The sequence below is a fragment of the Poecilia formosa genome, unplaced genomic scaffold (assembly GCF_000485575.1).
Source record: "Poecilia formosa unplaced genomic scaffold, Poecilia_formosa-5.1.2 Scaffold106, whole genome shotgun sequence".
In the NCBI taxonomy this organism is placed as follows: domain Eukaryota; kingdom Metazoa; phylum Chordata; class Actinopteri; order Cyprinodontiformes; family Poeciliidae; genus Poecilia; species Poecilia formosa.
This window is the reverse complement of record NW_006800045.1, coordinates 807,988-824,078: the sequence shown is the minus strand read 5'-3', so window position 1 is coordinate 824,078 and position 16,091 is coordinate 807,988. Positions and strand designations below refer to the sequence as shown.

Sequence of the window (16,091 nt, the reverse complement as noted above, 5' to 3'; positions counted from 1 at the left end):
GTAAATGACCTGCTGCAGTGTCCAGCTGTGTCACACTGACTTCAGCCTCTTAGAGCAGAACCCAGATGGGATTCCCACCTTCTGCACTAAATATCAGAATATTACAAATCTCCTCTTTAACAGCTCAGATAGGATCCTTATTCTGTCTGATGTGTAACTGAAAATGAAGACAAAGTTATTTATTATCCACTATCAGTTAAACAGGAGAGTGAGTTCACGATGAACATCTCAAACCCAGCAGTGATTCAGTGTCTTCCATGTTTCCTGTAGTCAGATTTAGGGACGATGTTCCTCCAACTCCACCGCGCAGAAACCAGGCAGACAAAGGATAACGATCACTCTGCTTTTTATGCGCTCAAGCACAAATAAACTTATTCAGAACAAAATGCTGCACAGAAATCATGACTTAAATGGCTACAATCAGAAAGAAAATAATTCTTAGTATTATATTTCCTGTGTCTTTTATGTGCAGGAGCCATATTGGAAAAAGTGAGAGGGGAGTTCAACTTGAAAGTTCATAAAGTTTGATTATTTTTAGCAAAGATGTAATCAATTATTCTTTCCATTTCTCCAAACTAAACTCACTGACGCCCCTCTCTAGGGCTCATCTAATTTTTATTGGCAGAGAATCAACGTTTTTCTGAGAAAGATTTGCATTTTTGTGTCTCTAACTTTAATTTATTTGTTCACTTTGTCTTTTCTGCTGAGTTCTGACGTTTCAACATTGACCGTTTCTTTGCATCCTGTCCAGCCTGAAGTAAAAGTTTAAGACTTCAAAACAAATTCATCAGACATTTTCTTTCCATAGAAATCATTACTTTAAATAGCCAAAAGCAGACACTATGGATGTTTATTTGTACAGGATGACCTTAGGAAACCTTTTGCCGTAGATTCAGCAAAAGGAAAAAAGGGCAGGAAAGATTTCCTTTTGGTTGGATAAATGTCCTAAAGCTGAACTGTTGGTCACAACAGACGAGTTTCTGTTGGTTCAGGTTTGAATCTCTGCTGTTTGAAACTTAAAACCAACATCCATGTTTGCTGATTTGTCTTCATTCAAACCCTTTTTTATTTTACTGCTTTTTGCCACAAGTCAAGTTTTGGGCTTCAGATAAGATTGTAATTCAATAAGACAGAAACCTTTTATTTGACCGATCTGCGTTTTGTGATGTCTAGACGTCTTTGATAATTGACATTTGCTTCAATCAATTCATGACTCACATCTTAGTCATATGAAACTGTATCACCTCCATCTAGGACAGATCACTCTGCAGAAAAGATTAGATTTAAGCATGGATGTTTGGTGTTTTTGTTGTTGTTGTCATGAAGACATCTTTTGAAACGGTCTCCTCCACACCTGAGGCTGCTTTACCTCCAAAGCTTCTTTACTCTGATGCTCCATGTGGTAGTCGGGTTAAAACTCTGCTCCAAGCAGCAGATATATTTTAGTTTGGCCTAATTTATCACCCTGAGCTTAGGAAGAAGACACAGACATCTAAAGCTGCCTGAGGGAAGATTTGTTGGAGCTAAATTTACTTAACTGCCTCAATCTGTTAGTTCAGATTATGAGAAAGAAATCCAGACGTTCTTTGGTCTATTTTATATTTTTGCAGCAAGAAGACATGAACAGAGCAGAAGTGTCTAACAGTGGACGTATCGTGTAAATGCAGCCGGTAGATTTGCTCTTCCACCGTCGACTTGTTCATTACAGAAAGAGAAAATCTGGCAGAAGTTGCTTGTCTGAGGGAGAGGATCCTGTGAAGCACTAAAAAAAGAAATTACTTTCCTGGTTGAAGCGCCACAGATGATGACTGGTGATGACTAAGACCGGAGATGAATAGGAAGCAGCCTGTTAAAACCTCTTGGCAGCAGAAAAGGTGGACAAAGCAGAACGTTTCAGACGTAGAGCTAATTGCCTTATGGGTAGGTAAGCATTTCTCAGATCGTTTTAAAAAATTAACAGCACTGCTGAGTGCTCCGCAAAAAATGTGTTCTCAGAGTTTTACTCTCTATGCAAAGAACTTCCTGGACTGCAATAAGTGTTAACTAGTAAAGTGCCAGGCTTTCTGGCTCCTTAATATAACTGTGGCTCCATGCAGCATCTCAAGTTACTTTGACATTAAAGCAGCTGAACAGAAATGAATCTTTCTGTTGTTCAGATGGAAACATTTCATTTATTCTGTTGAGTAGATGGAGAGACTTCTCATTATTTGGGGTTTAAGTTTGTTTTCTCTGTTTGAGTCGAATCGCTGAAGCAACTTTAACCCTCATCATGTTTTCCTAACAGCTGCACCATAACGAGGCTGCAAAGAGCAGGAACAAAAGGAATGTTAGAATTTCGATCAGCAAAATAAATATTACTGCAACGTTTGTCTGGGACACGCTTTCAAATAAGAGCCTATTAAAAAGATCAGATATTAAATCTCCTTTGAAAAACCTCTCTGTTAATTAATTTATTCCACTTTGTCTTTATTCATGTTCTAATATAGTTCTGAGTTTTGATCCACCAATGGATGGGGAAGAGTTTGGCAACAAAAGTGTTTCCATCTCCACTTTGGTGGAGCCAAAATAAAATCTTTAATAAACACACAGATAGAAACTCGGCTGCTGATTCTCAGATCTCAAACTCTGATAAAAGTGTTTTTAAATGTTCATTTTAAGTGTAGCATCTCAATTCTCCAATTAAAATGTATCATATTTCCTTTTTTAAATCACTGCCTCAGGTTTTGTTTTTAATGTTTATTAGGTCATCCAAAAAGAGTTGAAAAAATGTAAATATATTTCTAGAGGAAGAGCTTGACGCTCATATTTGGAATAATGTCACATCATCTCCAGCACATTAAACCATATTTAAAACAGAATCCTCTAATTGCTTTGATCTAAACTCCATATTCTGGGAGGAAGCAAACTTAGATACGATCTCCGGTTAAATGTTGACAGAAAGAAGAGAAAGGCAGAAGCAAACAGGAAGAGAAGGAGGGGGAAAAAAACCTGTCAAGATGGCAAAACACAAAAGAGACAGAGCCCAAATTAATAAGTACAAGAAAGAGTCTGAGTGACAGCAGAGAGAGGAAGACAGAGAGAGATCGAACAGAGGGATGACAGCGTCGATAAGCACAATAATAAGAGAACGATGACACGTTTCTGCTCTTCTGAACATTAAGTGTTCTGTCACTGGGGCAATTTAACAAACTGATTAACTGATCTTTATATTCCATCTGAGCCAAAATTCATCTTCCCTGAGAGAACGAGCCTCTGCAGGAGGCTGGCTGCTTTTTAGTTTGAACTCATCTTAAGTTGGTGGCTTTAAACAACGAAGTGAAGGAGGAAAATGAAGGAGAACAGGATGTGAAAGTCTATGAGATTTCATTTATTTGGACATAAAATTGAAGCTCATATTTTCTCCTGCTATACAAGAAGAAAACCTGATATCATGTCAACAGAACCTGGAGAGATAAAAACAAAAAGTGAATAAATCAGCATGCTCCAGTGTTTTATGACTTTCTAAACTGTTAGCAAAAATTAGATTGTTTTACTGATTAAAACACTTTAGCAGGTGAAATAAATTTAACATCTTAGATCAGATGTGCACACACCTGATCTCATTGTTGTGCAAACAATATGCAGTCAGGAGCTACAAAAGGACATTTTAACAGATTTTAAAAACTCCACAATCTATGAATCTTTAAAATACGATGTGTACAAAAATAATGGATGTTTTCAGGTGGAAAATCTGAAAATATTCACATATCCTGTCAGTGACATCACTGAACTGATTTGCAAAACTTCAGAAAAAACAAACAAATATCAATTTATTTTAATGGTAACTTTTTCTTTATTTAAACCCATAATCAGGGAATCTGCTGATAAAAAAAATAATCTTCTAATAGCTTCTTTAAAACAAGAAGTACAGGATGCTTTGCGTGTGGACATAAGAGAAAAACAGTAGCCTTATAGTGAGGAGCCACTGGAAAAAGGAAAACTCATTTGGTTGTTGAATTGTACTCCCAGATGTTTCAAAGTTGCATAGTTTCTTTTTTCAAACAGAATATAATTTGCATCCAGAGGTTATTCTCCCATGAGGTGAAAAGAAAAAGCTGCACGATTTACACAAAACATTAGATTTTCTCCAACTCCAAGTTTTCCAGAGAAGGTAAATTATCAACAGACACTGAAACACAAGTTACCTGAAGGAAGCTGAATTGGTTTTGTTGTTGTTTAGTCCAAGACAAGGTCGCATTAAACTGTGAAGAGTTTTAAACAACCAGCTGTGCAGAAAATGGAGGAATCTCTCAAGTCATTATCAGATTTAGTGTTTGTATCTTTAAGCTACATAATGACAGCAAATGTTATGCCTCTGACTGCTTTCCAAGCTCTCATAAACTCTGTGAGGAACAGACACACGTTGCTGAATAACCTCAGGCTCCATTTAGCCGTAAAATACAGCTGGAGGAGGAAAGTGTTTCTTTTACAGCTCAGCCATCAGCTTTATGCCTCCCTGCTTCAGAGAAACGCTCACATCACGGCCCGTCATTTGGAAGGAGCTCCGCCACAGCGGCTAATGCACCTTGTTTCTGCAAATAAGGTGTTTAACAGGAGATGATTTTAGTATCATGCTGAATGTCACAGTTCTGGTAAAACCGAAATATTCTGATGTCTGAACACATGGGAGGTGAAGTCAGCAAATTAGAGCAGCATCAGATTCAATTAGCTTCGTTAATAAGGCTTGATGACACCACAGATAATATTTAGTTACTTCCAGACACTGAATCTAATGAACAGCGTCTGAAAAAGAGGATTGCTGGTGTTTTTAATGACAGCTTTAAGCACAAAATCTAATGTGTGCTTAATATCTAAACCTCATGAATCCAGGATCTTATCAAAGCAAACAGCATCTTTATGCTACAGCGATGAGTCCAGTTCAGACGGGAACCAACAGAACCTGAAATGTTCTGAGCCATTTTACCAGCAGCCGGTCCGCACCGTCTCTGGGGATTGAACTCGTCTGTATTCGTTATCCAGGTTGAATTAACTGGTACCAATCAAGCCTGGAAGATTTTGTTTTCTTCCAGAAGAGGCGTTACGTCAGGGGGTCCAACGTGCGGCCCGGGGGCCGTTTGTGGTCCTTGGACTGAGTTGGTGCGGCCCTCCAACAGCAGGTTGAGAATGATTTGCTGACTTTTTATTTTAATATCAGGGTGAAATTATTACCAACATCATTTCCTCATAATAGAAAAAAAATGATTGTCTTTCTATAACCAAAATATGATAATAATAGAACCATGTTTATTAAGAGATTTTACTGACTTTCAGATAACTTTACTTTTCTACAATAAAAACACAAAAAAATCTATTTTATTTGCTTGATTTTAGTTTTCTTTATTTTTGTTAAGCTGTGAGTTTTTCTGAATGAACGATTTTGTTCCAGGTTTGGACGTCCCTGTGTTATATGATAAACTTATGATCAATTAAGGTAAATTTAAAACACAATGTTACTTTTCCAGGAATCTTCAGTTTAGATGTGCTTAAAAATGCATAAATAAAATAATACAAACACTTTCTAAATGCTCCCCTTTAAGCTATTCCACTAAAGTAACAGAGTGAATATATATTTCATAAAAGATTAAATTAAAAAAATGTCATATGGTGCGCTGAATATTTACACATTCCCACCATAATTTCCAGCTCATATCCATCTGCTTTAAATAAATGCATTTAAAAACAAAAAGCCAACTGTCAGGATTTATGAGAGAAAAACCTTTCAGAAAATGTACTCCCTTCTGTTTTCCCATGTTTTTGCTCAGCCATACGGCCCATAATGCAGCCGGCTACCATCCACTGGCCAGACCTGCCAGGTGAATGTATTTATTTATTTATTTATTTATTTATTTATTTATTTATTTATTTATTTATTTATTTATTTATTCCTCGTGGTAGAGCTGCTGAAAAATACAAACTTCTGCTGTTCAAGATAACATATTCCTTTATTAATCCCGCAGTGGGGAAATTTACATTGTTACAGCAGTACAGAGGACAGAGCAGAACCAATATAAAAATCTATATATACAAAAAAATACAAGTGAATATAGAAATACTGAAACAGTATTGTATGAAATATAAAAACAAATAAATAAATTCCAGGTTTATTGCTTCTAGGCCAGAGATGTGAGGGCTGTAGATATTAATTATTTACTTAGTAAATAATCACATCCAGATAGTTTGATTCCTTCATATTCAATAAGGTAAATATTAAGTGTTCATTATTAGTGAACTACACTCACACAGTGTAAAGTTTATTTGAATCAACTCTGAAAATTTTCTTTGTGTCATTTCTACCAATGTTGAGAATATTTTTAAATCTAAATTTGTTGAGGTGAATAGTTTCAGGTTAAACTGCTTTCAGGCTCCTCCAGTTAAAGGAAGTGAAAACAAACTTAAATCTTTTTAATGCTACGTTTTTCTGTTTTTTTTTATTTGAAATCATCTTCCATTTAAACCCATTTCAAATCTTTGCATGAACTTCGAGTGATCCCAGAGTTTTAACAAGACAAAATGTGGAAAAGTTTAATTTCTTTACAATCCCTGTAAAGGTCATGGACATAAATATGGACATTCAGTTTATACCTACATCAGAAGATTTACTGTTCATGTATTTTATGATCAACATTTGCTACATTTTATGTTTGAATTAAAAGAAAATGAACAAAAATGAACTGGATGCTTGTTTTTGTTAAATTTTTTATGGACCAGAAAAAATACCAAAAAAGTAAAACATTTTTCGTTACCCATGATCCGCATCAATTTATCCAAAGCTGAAACATTGAAAGTTTCCTCTTCCACATTTTAATAACAATGTCACATTGTTCATATAGTTTCAACAAAGTGAGGCGACAGTTATGGATAGTTAACCTGAATTCATGAAAATGTCATTATTTTGAATGAAGATCCATTGTTTTTTTATTGTTCCGTTTCAGTGAAGTGATTTGATGTCATTGATTGATTAATTCAGCAGGTCAAACCCTGAAGACTGAAAAAAATAACAGATAAAAGAGCAAAGATCATCAGCAGTCAGATCAGAAAACAGAGACGATGTTTATCAGTGAGTTTACAGAAGAAAGAGGGAGAGAAGATCCCGATGAGAAGACGGAAAAAAGACAAACTCCAGGAACAATGGGTCAAATCATCTAGATCTACTCTTGACTAATATTTCTGTTTCACCTCTAAAGGACAAACCAGAGCAACGTTGTGTGCTGAAGCAGAAGGACAGGATTTAAGCTGTCATCAGAGACAATGGGATGTGGATGTCGGATCAACATATTCACGTTTTCTTCCTGTCACGGCCACACAAAGCCCGGCTCTCCACCAGCTCTGCCGCTAAGTGAATCATTTTCTAATTGCACTTTTAAAGAGGAATCTCACGGATCCTTTTGCTCGGTTTTGTCTCCCGTTAAAGCTTGTGTCAGTTTCACTTCTGCTTTATGTTTTACGCTGCTGCTTCCTGCTCGTAGGATTATTCAGTCTTTCATGTCTGTAATCATATCTGCATAATCTCACATCAGGATGCAAACAGGTCCTCAGCTCAGAAGGTTAACAATCCCTTTGGACAAATTCTGCTTTTTGATTCTGATGCATGTCCAGTTGTAGTGTTTGGTATCGTATTAAAGGGAACACTCTTGGTTTTTATTTAAACCAGGTCTTAAGTCTCTCTGACCAGCGCAGAGGTCACTGGAGCTTGTTAAATCAAAAATAACTCAAATTTTTCCAAACCTTTGACTAAACTGGGTTTATTTCTTTGAGCTCAGTCGTATCCAGAAACATGAGGGACAGTTAATGTCTTCGTTAACAGAGGAGCCATGTTGGGATAACTTCCTGAAGCTGGAGATTCAGAAAGAACAGGAGCTTCTTAAAGAGACAGAGCCCCAATTTCAAGGTGTTACATCAGCAAATTTATTTTGAGTCAAATATATCACATTTTTATAACAACTGAAGATAAGATGGTTACTTAATTATGGTATAAAATGTACACACTGTCCCTGCAAAACACATAATACTTCCTCTTAAATAAATTTCAGGTAGGTTTAGCACATAGTGCTCAATGTTTTATGATGAGCCATTAAAAACATTCGAAGAAAAAATATTCCATGTTAAATAACCCATATGTCATGTTTCTGTAGCTGTAAGCAGCGTACAGTGGGAAGGACTTGAATCTGCCCCCGGCTCTCTGTGGTGTATATTTTAACGTCTGGGTGAGGAAGTGGAACGTCTCAGTGGAAAGTGGAGTCGCTGATGTGCACTGCTGCGTTTGGAGTTCATGGTGGGAAACAAGCACAGCTGCTGTTCCTGGATTAAACTACAACACAGTGAAAAATGCCCTCCTGGCTGCCGTACCTGCTCAATGTAACAAATGAACACCTGCAGCTCCTCTTTACCCCCATTTCCTCCTCCTCCTCCTCCTCCTCCTCTTCCTCCTTCTCCCTATAGAGTAGACCTCCTTTCCAAGCAGTCCATTTTTTAATCCTGACTTTCCTGGGTCGTCTCTTCAGCTCAGAAGAACTTGGGAGACTTGTCTGTTTTCTCTCAGTCTGACATCTTTTTCCTCACTACGCTGCAACTCTTTGACATCATCAGCTTCGTATGAATTTCTGTCTCATTATCTGCTCCTGTACAACATTAACCACATTCATCAGCCCAGTGGGTAGGAGCCTCCCAGCTGTTCTTTATTTTTATTCTAATGCTTCCCTTGCTGCATCTGACTGGCCTCTGTGTGGGTTTAAGGTGGAAAATAAAGTTAAGACTTAAATAAAATATAAAATCATCAAAATTTTCAAGACACAGAAAGTGACAGAAGAGGGAATCAATTTACAGAAAATGAAGTAAATCAGCTGCAACTCTTTGAGTCATATTACACAAGAGGGGTATTAAAACAAATGATGAATAACTTTCCATGGAAAATATTTTTCTTTCAGATATTTACATTTTCATCGGAATAGTTTCTGTTTTGCAGGAAAAGTAGCAAAAACAGTAATTCTACATTAGACCAAAAACTCAGCTTAATGACACACTGAAACTCTTTTTAGATAAATAATTATTGTTGAAATTCTTCCTGTGAATTTCTGAAACTAAGAAATGACTTTTTCTAACTGTGTTTGAGAAATAATGAAATAACATTTTGTCCAAGAAGCTGCCAGAAATGCATCCCTTGATAAATATCACACAGAAAAAAATGAGTTTATCCAGATATAATTTGTTTCAAGCATAATGGAATAAATGTTTTATAAAAAAAACACCCTGAAGTTTCCTTCTTAGTCAGTTATTTAGTGTTTGAAAATAAAATATTTGAGTGTTAATAAAACACAGATTTATCTTGGATTGTAGATTAAGCTCCTAACCGAGATGAAACGTTGATTCCTGGACTCTGATGTTAAAACCAGAGCTATTCAATTTAGTTTCAGTTTTTAGCTCAATGAGACAATGAAAAAAACTGAAGTTACATTATTTAGTTTTTTATCTTCATTATGTTGCCCTTAAAGCTGAGATTTGCAGAACTTGAACAAACATCAACATTTTTCCAGAAATAATTCAATGAAGATTTTATATCTGCAGCATTAATTTGTGGTTCCACATCTGAACTGTTTGGTTTGGATTCATTTCATAACAGTCTATTCTGTGTGAATTTCAGAAATTCTCACTGAATTATTCCTGCTTAACGCTGATATTTTCATCACATTCATACCCCAAACGCCAGACTGTGAGTATTCAGCTATAAGGACACAATTCTGCTTTATCTTTCATTTTGAATATTGAAGTTTAGTGTTTAGAATAATTTATTTCATTGGTTCACACCTACAACAATCAGAAATCCTATAAAAGATGAAGGTCTAGATGAGCTACATTCAGCCATTACTTATAAACCTTCCTGCAAAGTGAATTATGTTTTCCCAGAATTGTGAAATAAAACCAGTTTGATTTGCTGCCTTGGGTCATAATTTAGCAGCCAAACAGGAAGAAACCCATCCGAAAACCAGAGCTTGGATTTTCCTCTCTGAAGGAGGAAACAGAATGAAAAGCGCGCCTCCTTCACTGTGCTAAACTGAAACACTTCCTTTTTCTCTCCATTTCCATGCACAGAAACACAGCTGACTGCAACAAGTGTACATTCAACAAAAAAGTGTGAAAACTGACAATGAGAAGCAAAACATGAGAAAGAGACCAAATAAAGCTCCGATTCTTAGAAACCTATTAGATTCCTGGGAACCTTTTTACGTTTGTCCTTCAGATGCTGAATGCTGATCAGGGCGGCGAAACGGGGGATCGATGGCTGCCTGAGTGAACATTCAATTTGTCATGTCTTACATGTACGACTTAAGGCAGGTGATTCATCTCCACAGTCAGTCTGTCAAGTAGAAACCAAACACCTGAGGTGATAGATAACACATACAGCAGCCGACAGCGATCATCAGTGAGATTACAGAGACATGAGCATTAATGTTATATGTTTATTCTCATTTATTCTTATATCACGTCTTGAAGTCATCATTTAGAAGTTATTTTTGACCAATAAAGGAAAGTTGAACTAAAAATAGTTGCCTGCATAGTGTGTGATTTCTGGACTTTTTAACTTTTTAAGAGCCGACTGTAATTTATTATTGTCTGTAGCCTCATATTTTAGCTTAATGTGGCAAATATGAAGTTCAGTGATTTGTGAAATTATGCTCCAGTTTTATGTATTTGATCTGTTACATAAACAGGGTTCTCACTTTGTGTAGTATTTTAATTAACCGTCATTTCTATTTAACACTAGAAACATATCCAGTAAATGAAATAATAATTTATTATGATGTTATGAAATATCTTCAAACTGCAACCAGGTGTCGCTTTGTGTCAGTCATATTTAAGTTTTTTGTTTTATTGTGACACTCTCTTCCTGAGAAGACGGACAGACTCTGGAGCTGACTGCCATGTTTGTCCCCCCTGCTGTTTTCACGGAATGGTACGATCCAAAATTCTCCCTTGTGATTGGCCAGTTAAAACTACCAATCAAAACAAGGTTCTGCTGTGTGCAGGGTGGAGCCACTGAGAGTGAGAGCTGAGCAGCTAAAGAAAAAGTGACAAAGACTCTTGATCATGACCTATCAACCGTCTTACAATCAGATGGTTGTAAACCCCTTCCACCACCCCTCGATGTGCTGCTGAGCTTAAAGACGCCTTCAGCACATCACCACAACAATACCGTTCCAATATGCCGTTCAGAACCATTCTCAGGAATGTTGGACTGAGAATAGCTCATAAGAGAAGCTCAGAGACTCACACTTCCACCAGGTGTTTACTAATCGCTGCTGCCGCTAGTCTGCAGGATCTGTGAGGCTGCAGCTCAGAGAAGGAGCAAAGGTCAAGGCATCCCTGAATGGTTGCCACAGGAGATTCAAGGATTCTTTAAACATGAATCAAAGCAACAATCCTGGTAAGTTTTAATGACAGAATCACATTATAACCTGACATAAAGCTCAAAAAAGACAATTTTACATAAAACCCTCATTTAAGTCCAAGTGTAGCTTTATATCTGTGTGTCAGTGTCTGAGACTGCAGTGTAAATGTTGCCTGTCACAATAAATCATTTAATGACATGATATATCAAAACGAGCTCAATAATTTTTGTTTCTCTCTTCTTACTAAAAACTGGATAATAAAAGTTTTCAGTCTGTCTTGGCCTCTTTTAAAGGATTATTCACTTCACAATTCATTTTATTTCTTGTTTCTGTTTTGTTTATTTATTTTGGATATTTAAAATGTATTCCAGTTGCAGTGTTAAATGTTTATTGATCTTTGAGAATGTGTTCTTGCATTATTACCTTTATATTGATCAAAAATGGTCTCAAAAACAACAATATTATCGTAATAACTTCTGTGACAATTTATGGTTCATCAGAATTTGTCATTGTGACAGGCCTAAGTTGAACTAGAAATGCTACATAAGTTAAATTAATCTACCACGGAGCCGGACTCTGACACAGTGGATTGTTTAGAAATCTCACAGTCACGTTGCCAGTATGAATAAATGTGGGTTTCAAAGTAGCGGTGCACAAGCCAGCAGCTGATCATTTATTTATAGTCAAAGTTTTTTCCTCGTACATCTTGCTAAGATGTAGCCACAACCTGACCGCGCTCCCTTTGGAGGTGCTTGATCTCATTTCATGTCTGAAGCATTAAAACCAACTCTCAACTCATCTCAACTTTATGAATACTGCAGCAGACGGGCGCTAACGCAGGCGTGAACGGGACCAGGGAGAGCAATGGGAGTGGAGAGAAAACAAGTGGTAAAGCAATTAAAAGGCAATTTGTGAAGGAAGGACAGAATTAACCTGCAAACCGGGTTTTCAAACCATGGAGGGCAAATGACTCGGAGAGGATGAAAGTCTGACAGAGAGATGCAGAGACAGAGAGGCGGAGAGCGAGAATTAACCTGCAATCAGGCCTCTATTTAGCTGCAGTCAGCCACAATCAGCAACCATATTAGCATTTAATTAGTCTGAGAGCCACAAACCACGGCCTGCCGCTTCGCTCTGATTACCTCATACACTTCTGTCAAATCTGTGTGTAGCTGCTGAGCATCATCTGAGCACATAAAGTCCCATTTTCACAATCTGTGTCCAGACATGACAAAACCTGCAAGAAGCAAAACTCCACAAACAAAACGCTCAGCATTGTTTTTATTATAATCAATGAAAATAAACCTTATTTGGTAATGACCTGATCAATGTCACCTTAATTTTTCTTACACCATCTGTGTGTCTCTGAGTTATTAGTTTTAAAATACACTCATAAATATTTCTTGGGCTTCAATACATTACCAGTATCAAGGTATAAAACTTTTTAAAGGTTGTGAAAAGTTGTAGTTTCAAAGTTGCTATGAATTTTATTTATCTCATGAAGTGGACAGTGTGAATTAATCAGTTAATAATATTCAGGTAAATATGCCAGATTTACCCAGAGAGGCCAATTTTCATCTGATGGAAGGGATAAAAAAATAATTTAACATGTATAACAACATCCATAGCCTATGATTTATGACAGAATTTAAAGAATAGCTAAAAGTAGTGTAGTTTACAGTAAATATTTATATTAAAAATAAAACTGTCATATCTGCAAGAAAAAAACATGTAAAAACATTAATTCGGTTTGGTTTGACTTTATTGAACGTAGTGAAATAAAAGCAAAAACAAAGTTATATACAAACAAAATAAACTGAAAACAAAAGCATCAACAAAGAAAAAGAAAAACAGTAGTGAAGAGTATTTATATGTTCTAAGGAGAGGGTAGAAATATGAACCCTAACCCTAATCGGCACCAGAAGATGATCCATCTTCCAAGAGACTGAGAGGATCACTGAGTTTGTCAGCTGCACTGATTTTACCAATGATGCCAGGTAATATCTGCAGTTTAAATGTTCCTCTCTGATCGATATTAATCCAGTTTACAATTTCTACCTGCTTATTATCTGTAGTTGCAATGATTCAAAGTATCAAACTAAGAACCAGCAGGAGCTCAGGAAACAGAGTGAACTCTGGAAACATGAAGGAAAGTCCATGAAAACAAGAAAAGAACTGGTGTGATGGAGATGAGTCTGTGGAAGAATGAAAGAAAAGGTTTCATGACAGTAATGAGATTTACTATAATCTGGTTTGGAGGCAGAAAAGAAGATGTTCTGATTTTGGGAGTAGCCACAATGGAAATAACTTAAAGAACCTAGTGGAGCTGTTTAGAGACAACATTACAGAGTCTTAGCTTAGATGTGCAAAGAAGAGGCATGTTAGATAAGTGATGGTGGATGCATGGCTGCCAGGCAGGAGCAAAAGGGACCAGGGAGGTTTATGGATGTGGTGAAGTACGATAAGCAGAGGGTTGGTGGAGCGGTGTGTCTGGGATGGTTGGTCTGCTGGTGACCTCCGAATGCAACAGAAGAAGACGTGATTAAAACAACGACTAAGAGGTTAAAATGTTTTAAATGTGTGTTTGTGCTGAAGGCCACTTTAAACTAGAAACCACCCAGAAACATTAGACGGCTTGTGGTTGCAGCACTGGGAGAGAGATTAACATGGCAGCCATAATAAATATCATGACATTCTCCACACGCAACGCATCAGCTGCTCAGCTGCAGCGCTCACCGCCTGCTGGATCGAGAAACGCTGCTGAAGCAAAAAGCAGCGCGTACACAGACATGAGAGACGCTGCAGAGTAAGGTTACAATATTTATACCTTTAATCCTAAAGATTTCCAGAACGTGTAGCTTCTTTCTACCATAATGCAAAACTATGAAGCCTATGCAAATGATTTGAAGATCATTTGTAAAAAAGAAAAAAAATCGGATTTTGCTGAGTTTTCACCTCACATTCACATGCAAACAGATAAAGTATTGACTCAGGGAATCAGAGTGAAGAAGCACACCACACTCTTCAGTTATTCATTTGTGGAAAAAATGAAACCATGAGTCATTTTCCTTCCACTTTCTAAATTATGCACAACTTTCTGAGCCTATCACATAAAATCCCAATAAAATAAAGAAAGTTTTTGTTGTAATGTAGCAAAATGTGTTGAAACGGTGTGAATCGTTCTGTGCTTTTCTGTACCACTGTTCTAACCTCTTATTGGTTATAATAATGATATTTCACAATTTTATTTCAACATGTTCCAGTGTTGAATAATGTGCAGAATACAGTTCAAACTTTACTCTAAATGCCACGGGATCCACATCCAAGTAAAAATCTTCCTTCATCTCTCACATCAGACTGCATCGAAAAGATTATCTACTACTGCCGTTTTCCAGACCAGATTAGTGTGACGGCAAACCAGGAGTAATAAAATTCAGCAATAATACCAGTCCAGATCAAAAAGCATTACATCATCATAAACTCATACAGGCTCCTCCTCTTCCTCTAAACTTATCCAAAATGTCTCGATTTTAACAGAATGTATGTCACTGAAGTAGAATCACCTGATTGTAAAAATGAATGTCTATTTTCAAAAAATGGTGGTAAATGTTCAACTAAGACCCAAGTCATGAAAACGGTTCACTGGTTTATGTAGGAACTAGTTAATTCATCTAAGTTTATTTTTGTTTGATACTGTGAAATCCAAAACATTTCATCGTCTTTACCTGCAGCTGGAGGCACAAAAACTGATGTTTTACTGTGGATAAATGATAGATTCAGGTATAATCCTTTCATTAGCTGAAGATTTTAGCTTCACTTCTTTACTGTAAACCAAAGTCCTTTAAAAATGCTGATCCAAAATTGGAATTAAAATGTAATTTAAAAACAACTGAACTCTGAAAACAGTCAGGTCAACAATAAGCTGAATGGATCGAGAAATCTTAGAACAAATGTGATTGCTTCTGGGATAAATCGGCCCAGAAATTATCGCAATAACCGATAATATTGCTTTGACATAATTTTCAAGTATTATAACAGTAAAGGCACAATAATGCAAGAACAGATACTGAAAAATCAAACAGAAAGACATTTTAAACAAAAACAACAAATAAGACATTTTTAGAAGGACAAAATTGTCCTTCAAAAAATGACGAGTTGAAACCAAAACACCAAACTGAAGACTTTTATCATCCAGCTTTTGGAAGAAAAAGAGTAACAATAACTCGTGCAAATGAAAATTATTGAGTTCATTTCAAATTAATAATTTATTAATTGATGAATTGCTTATTGCAGCAGGCCTACTGTGCGTACATGCCCACTTACCGCCATCGTCCTCATCGAAGGAGTTCATACAGGGGAAGTAGATGGCGAGGGCCTCGAAGGACGCCGAGAGGCTGATGCGGCTCTGCGATCTCTCCATGTATAGGCCCGCCGTCGGGCCCGGGTCGGCCGGCTTGGCCAAGCGCGGCTGGGCATTCTTCACGCGGAGTACGGCTCGCGGCGTTTTGGACGGCTGTCAGCTGCCCCCACGGCAGATCCACTTCACCCCGAAAAGAAGAGTCGGAACAACAACGTCAACACCGACTTAAATCGGTGCAGATTTAGCTGCAGCAAAAGTTACGGAGGAGGAAAGGCTTGAATGCTTTTAAAGAAGCAAGCTCCACAGGT

The 16,091-nt window shown here is 37.0% G+C and overlaps 1 protein-coding gene across 1 annotated transcript in view; it reads right to left on the bottom strand.

The window, feature by feature from the left end:
• rims4 (regulating synaptic membrane exocytosis 4) overlaps positions 1-15,864 on the bottom strand; it is a 40,838-nt gene extending 24,974 nt beyond the window's left edge. Inside the window, exon 1 of the mRNA XM_016675093.1 lies at positions 15,747-15,864. Within this exon, the coding sequence (XP_016530579.1) occupies positions 15,747-15,843 (97 nt within the window). The 5' untranslated portion in view covers positions 15,844-15,864. The remainder of the gene's footprint in view (positions 1-15,746) is intronic.
• Between the last annotated feature and the right edge of the window lie 227 nt (positions 15,865-16,091).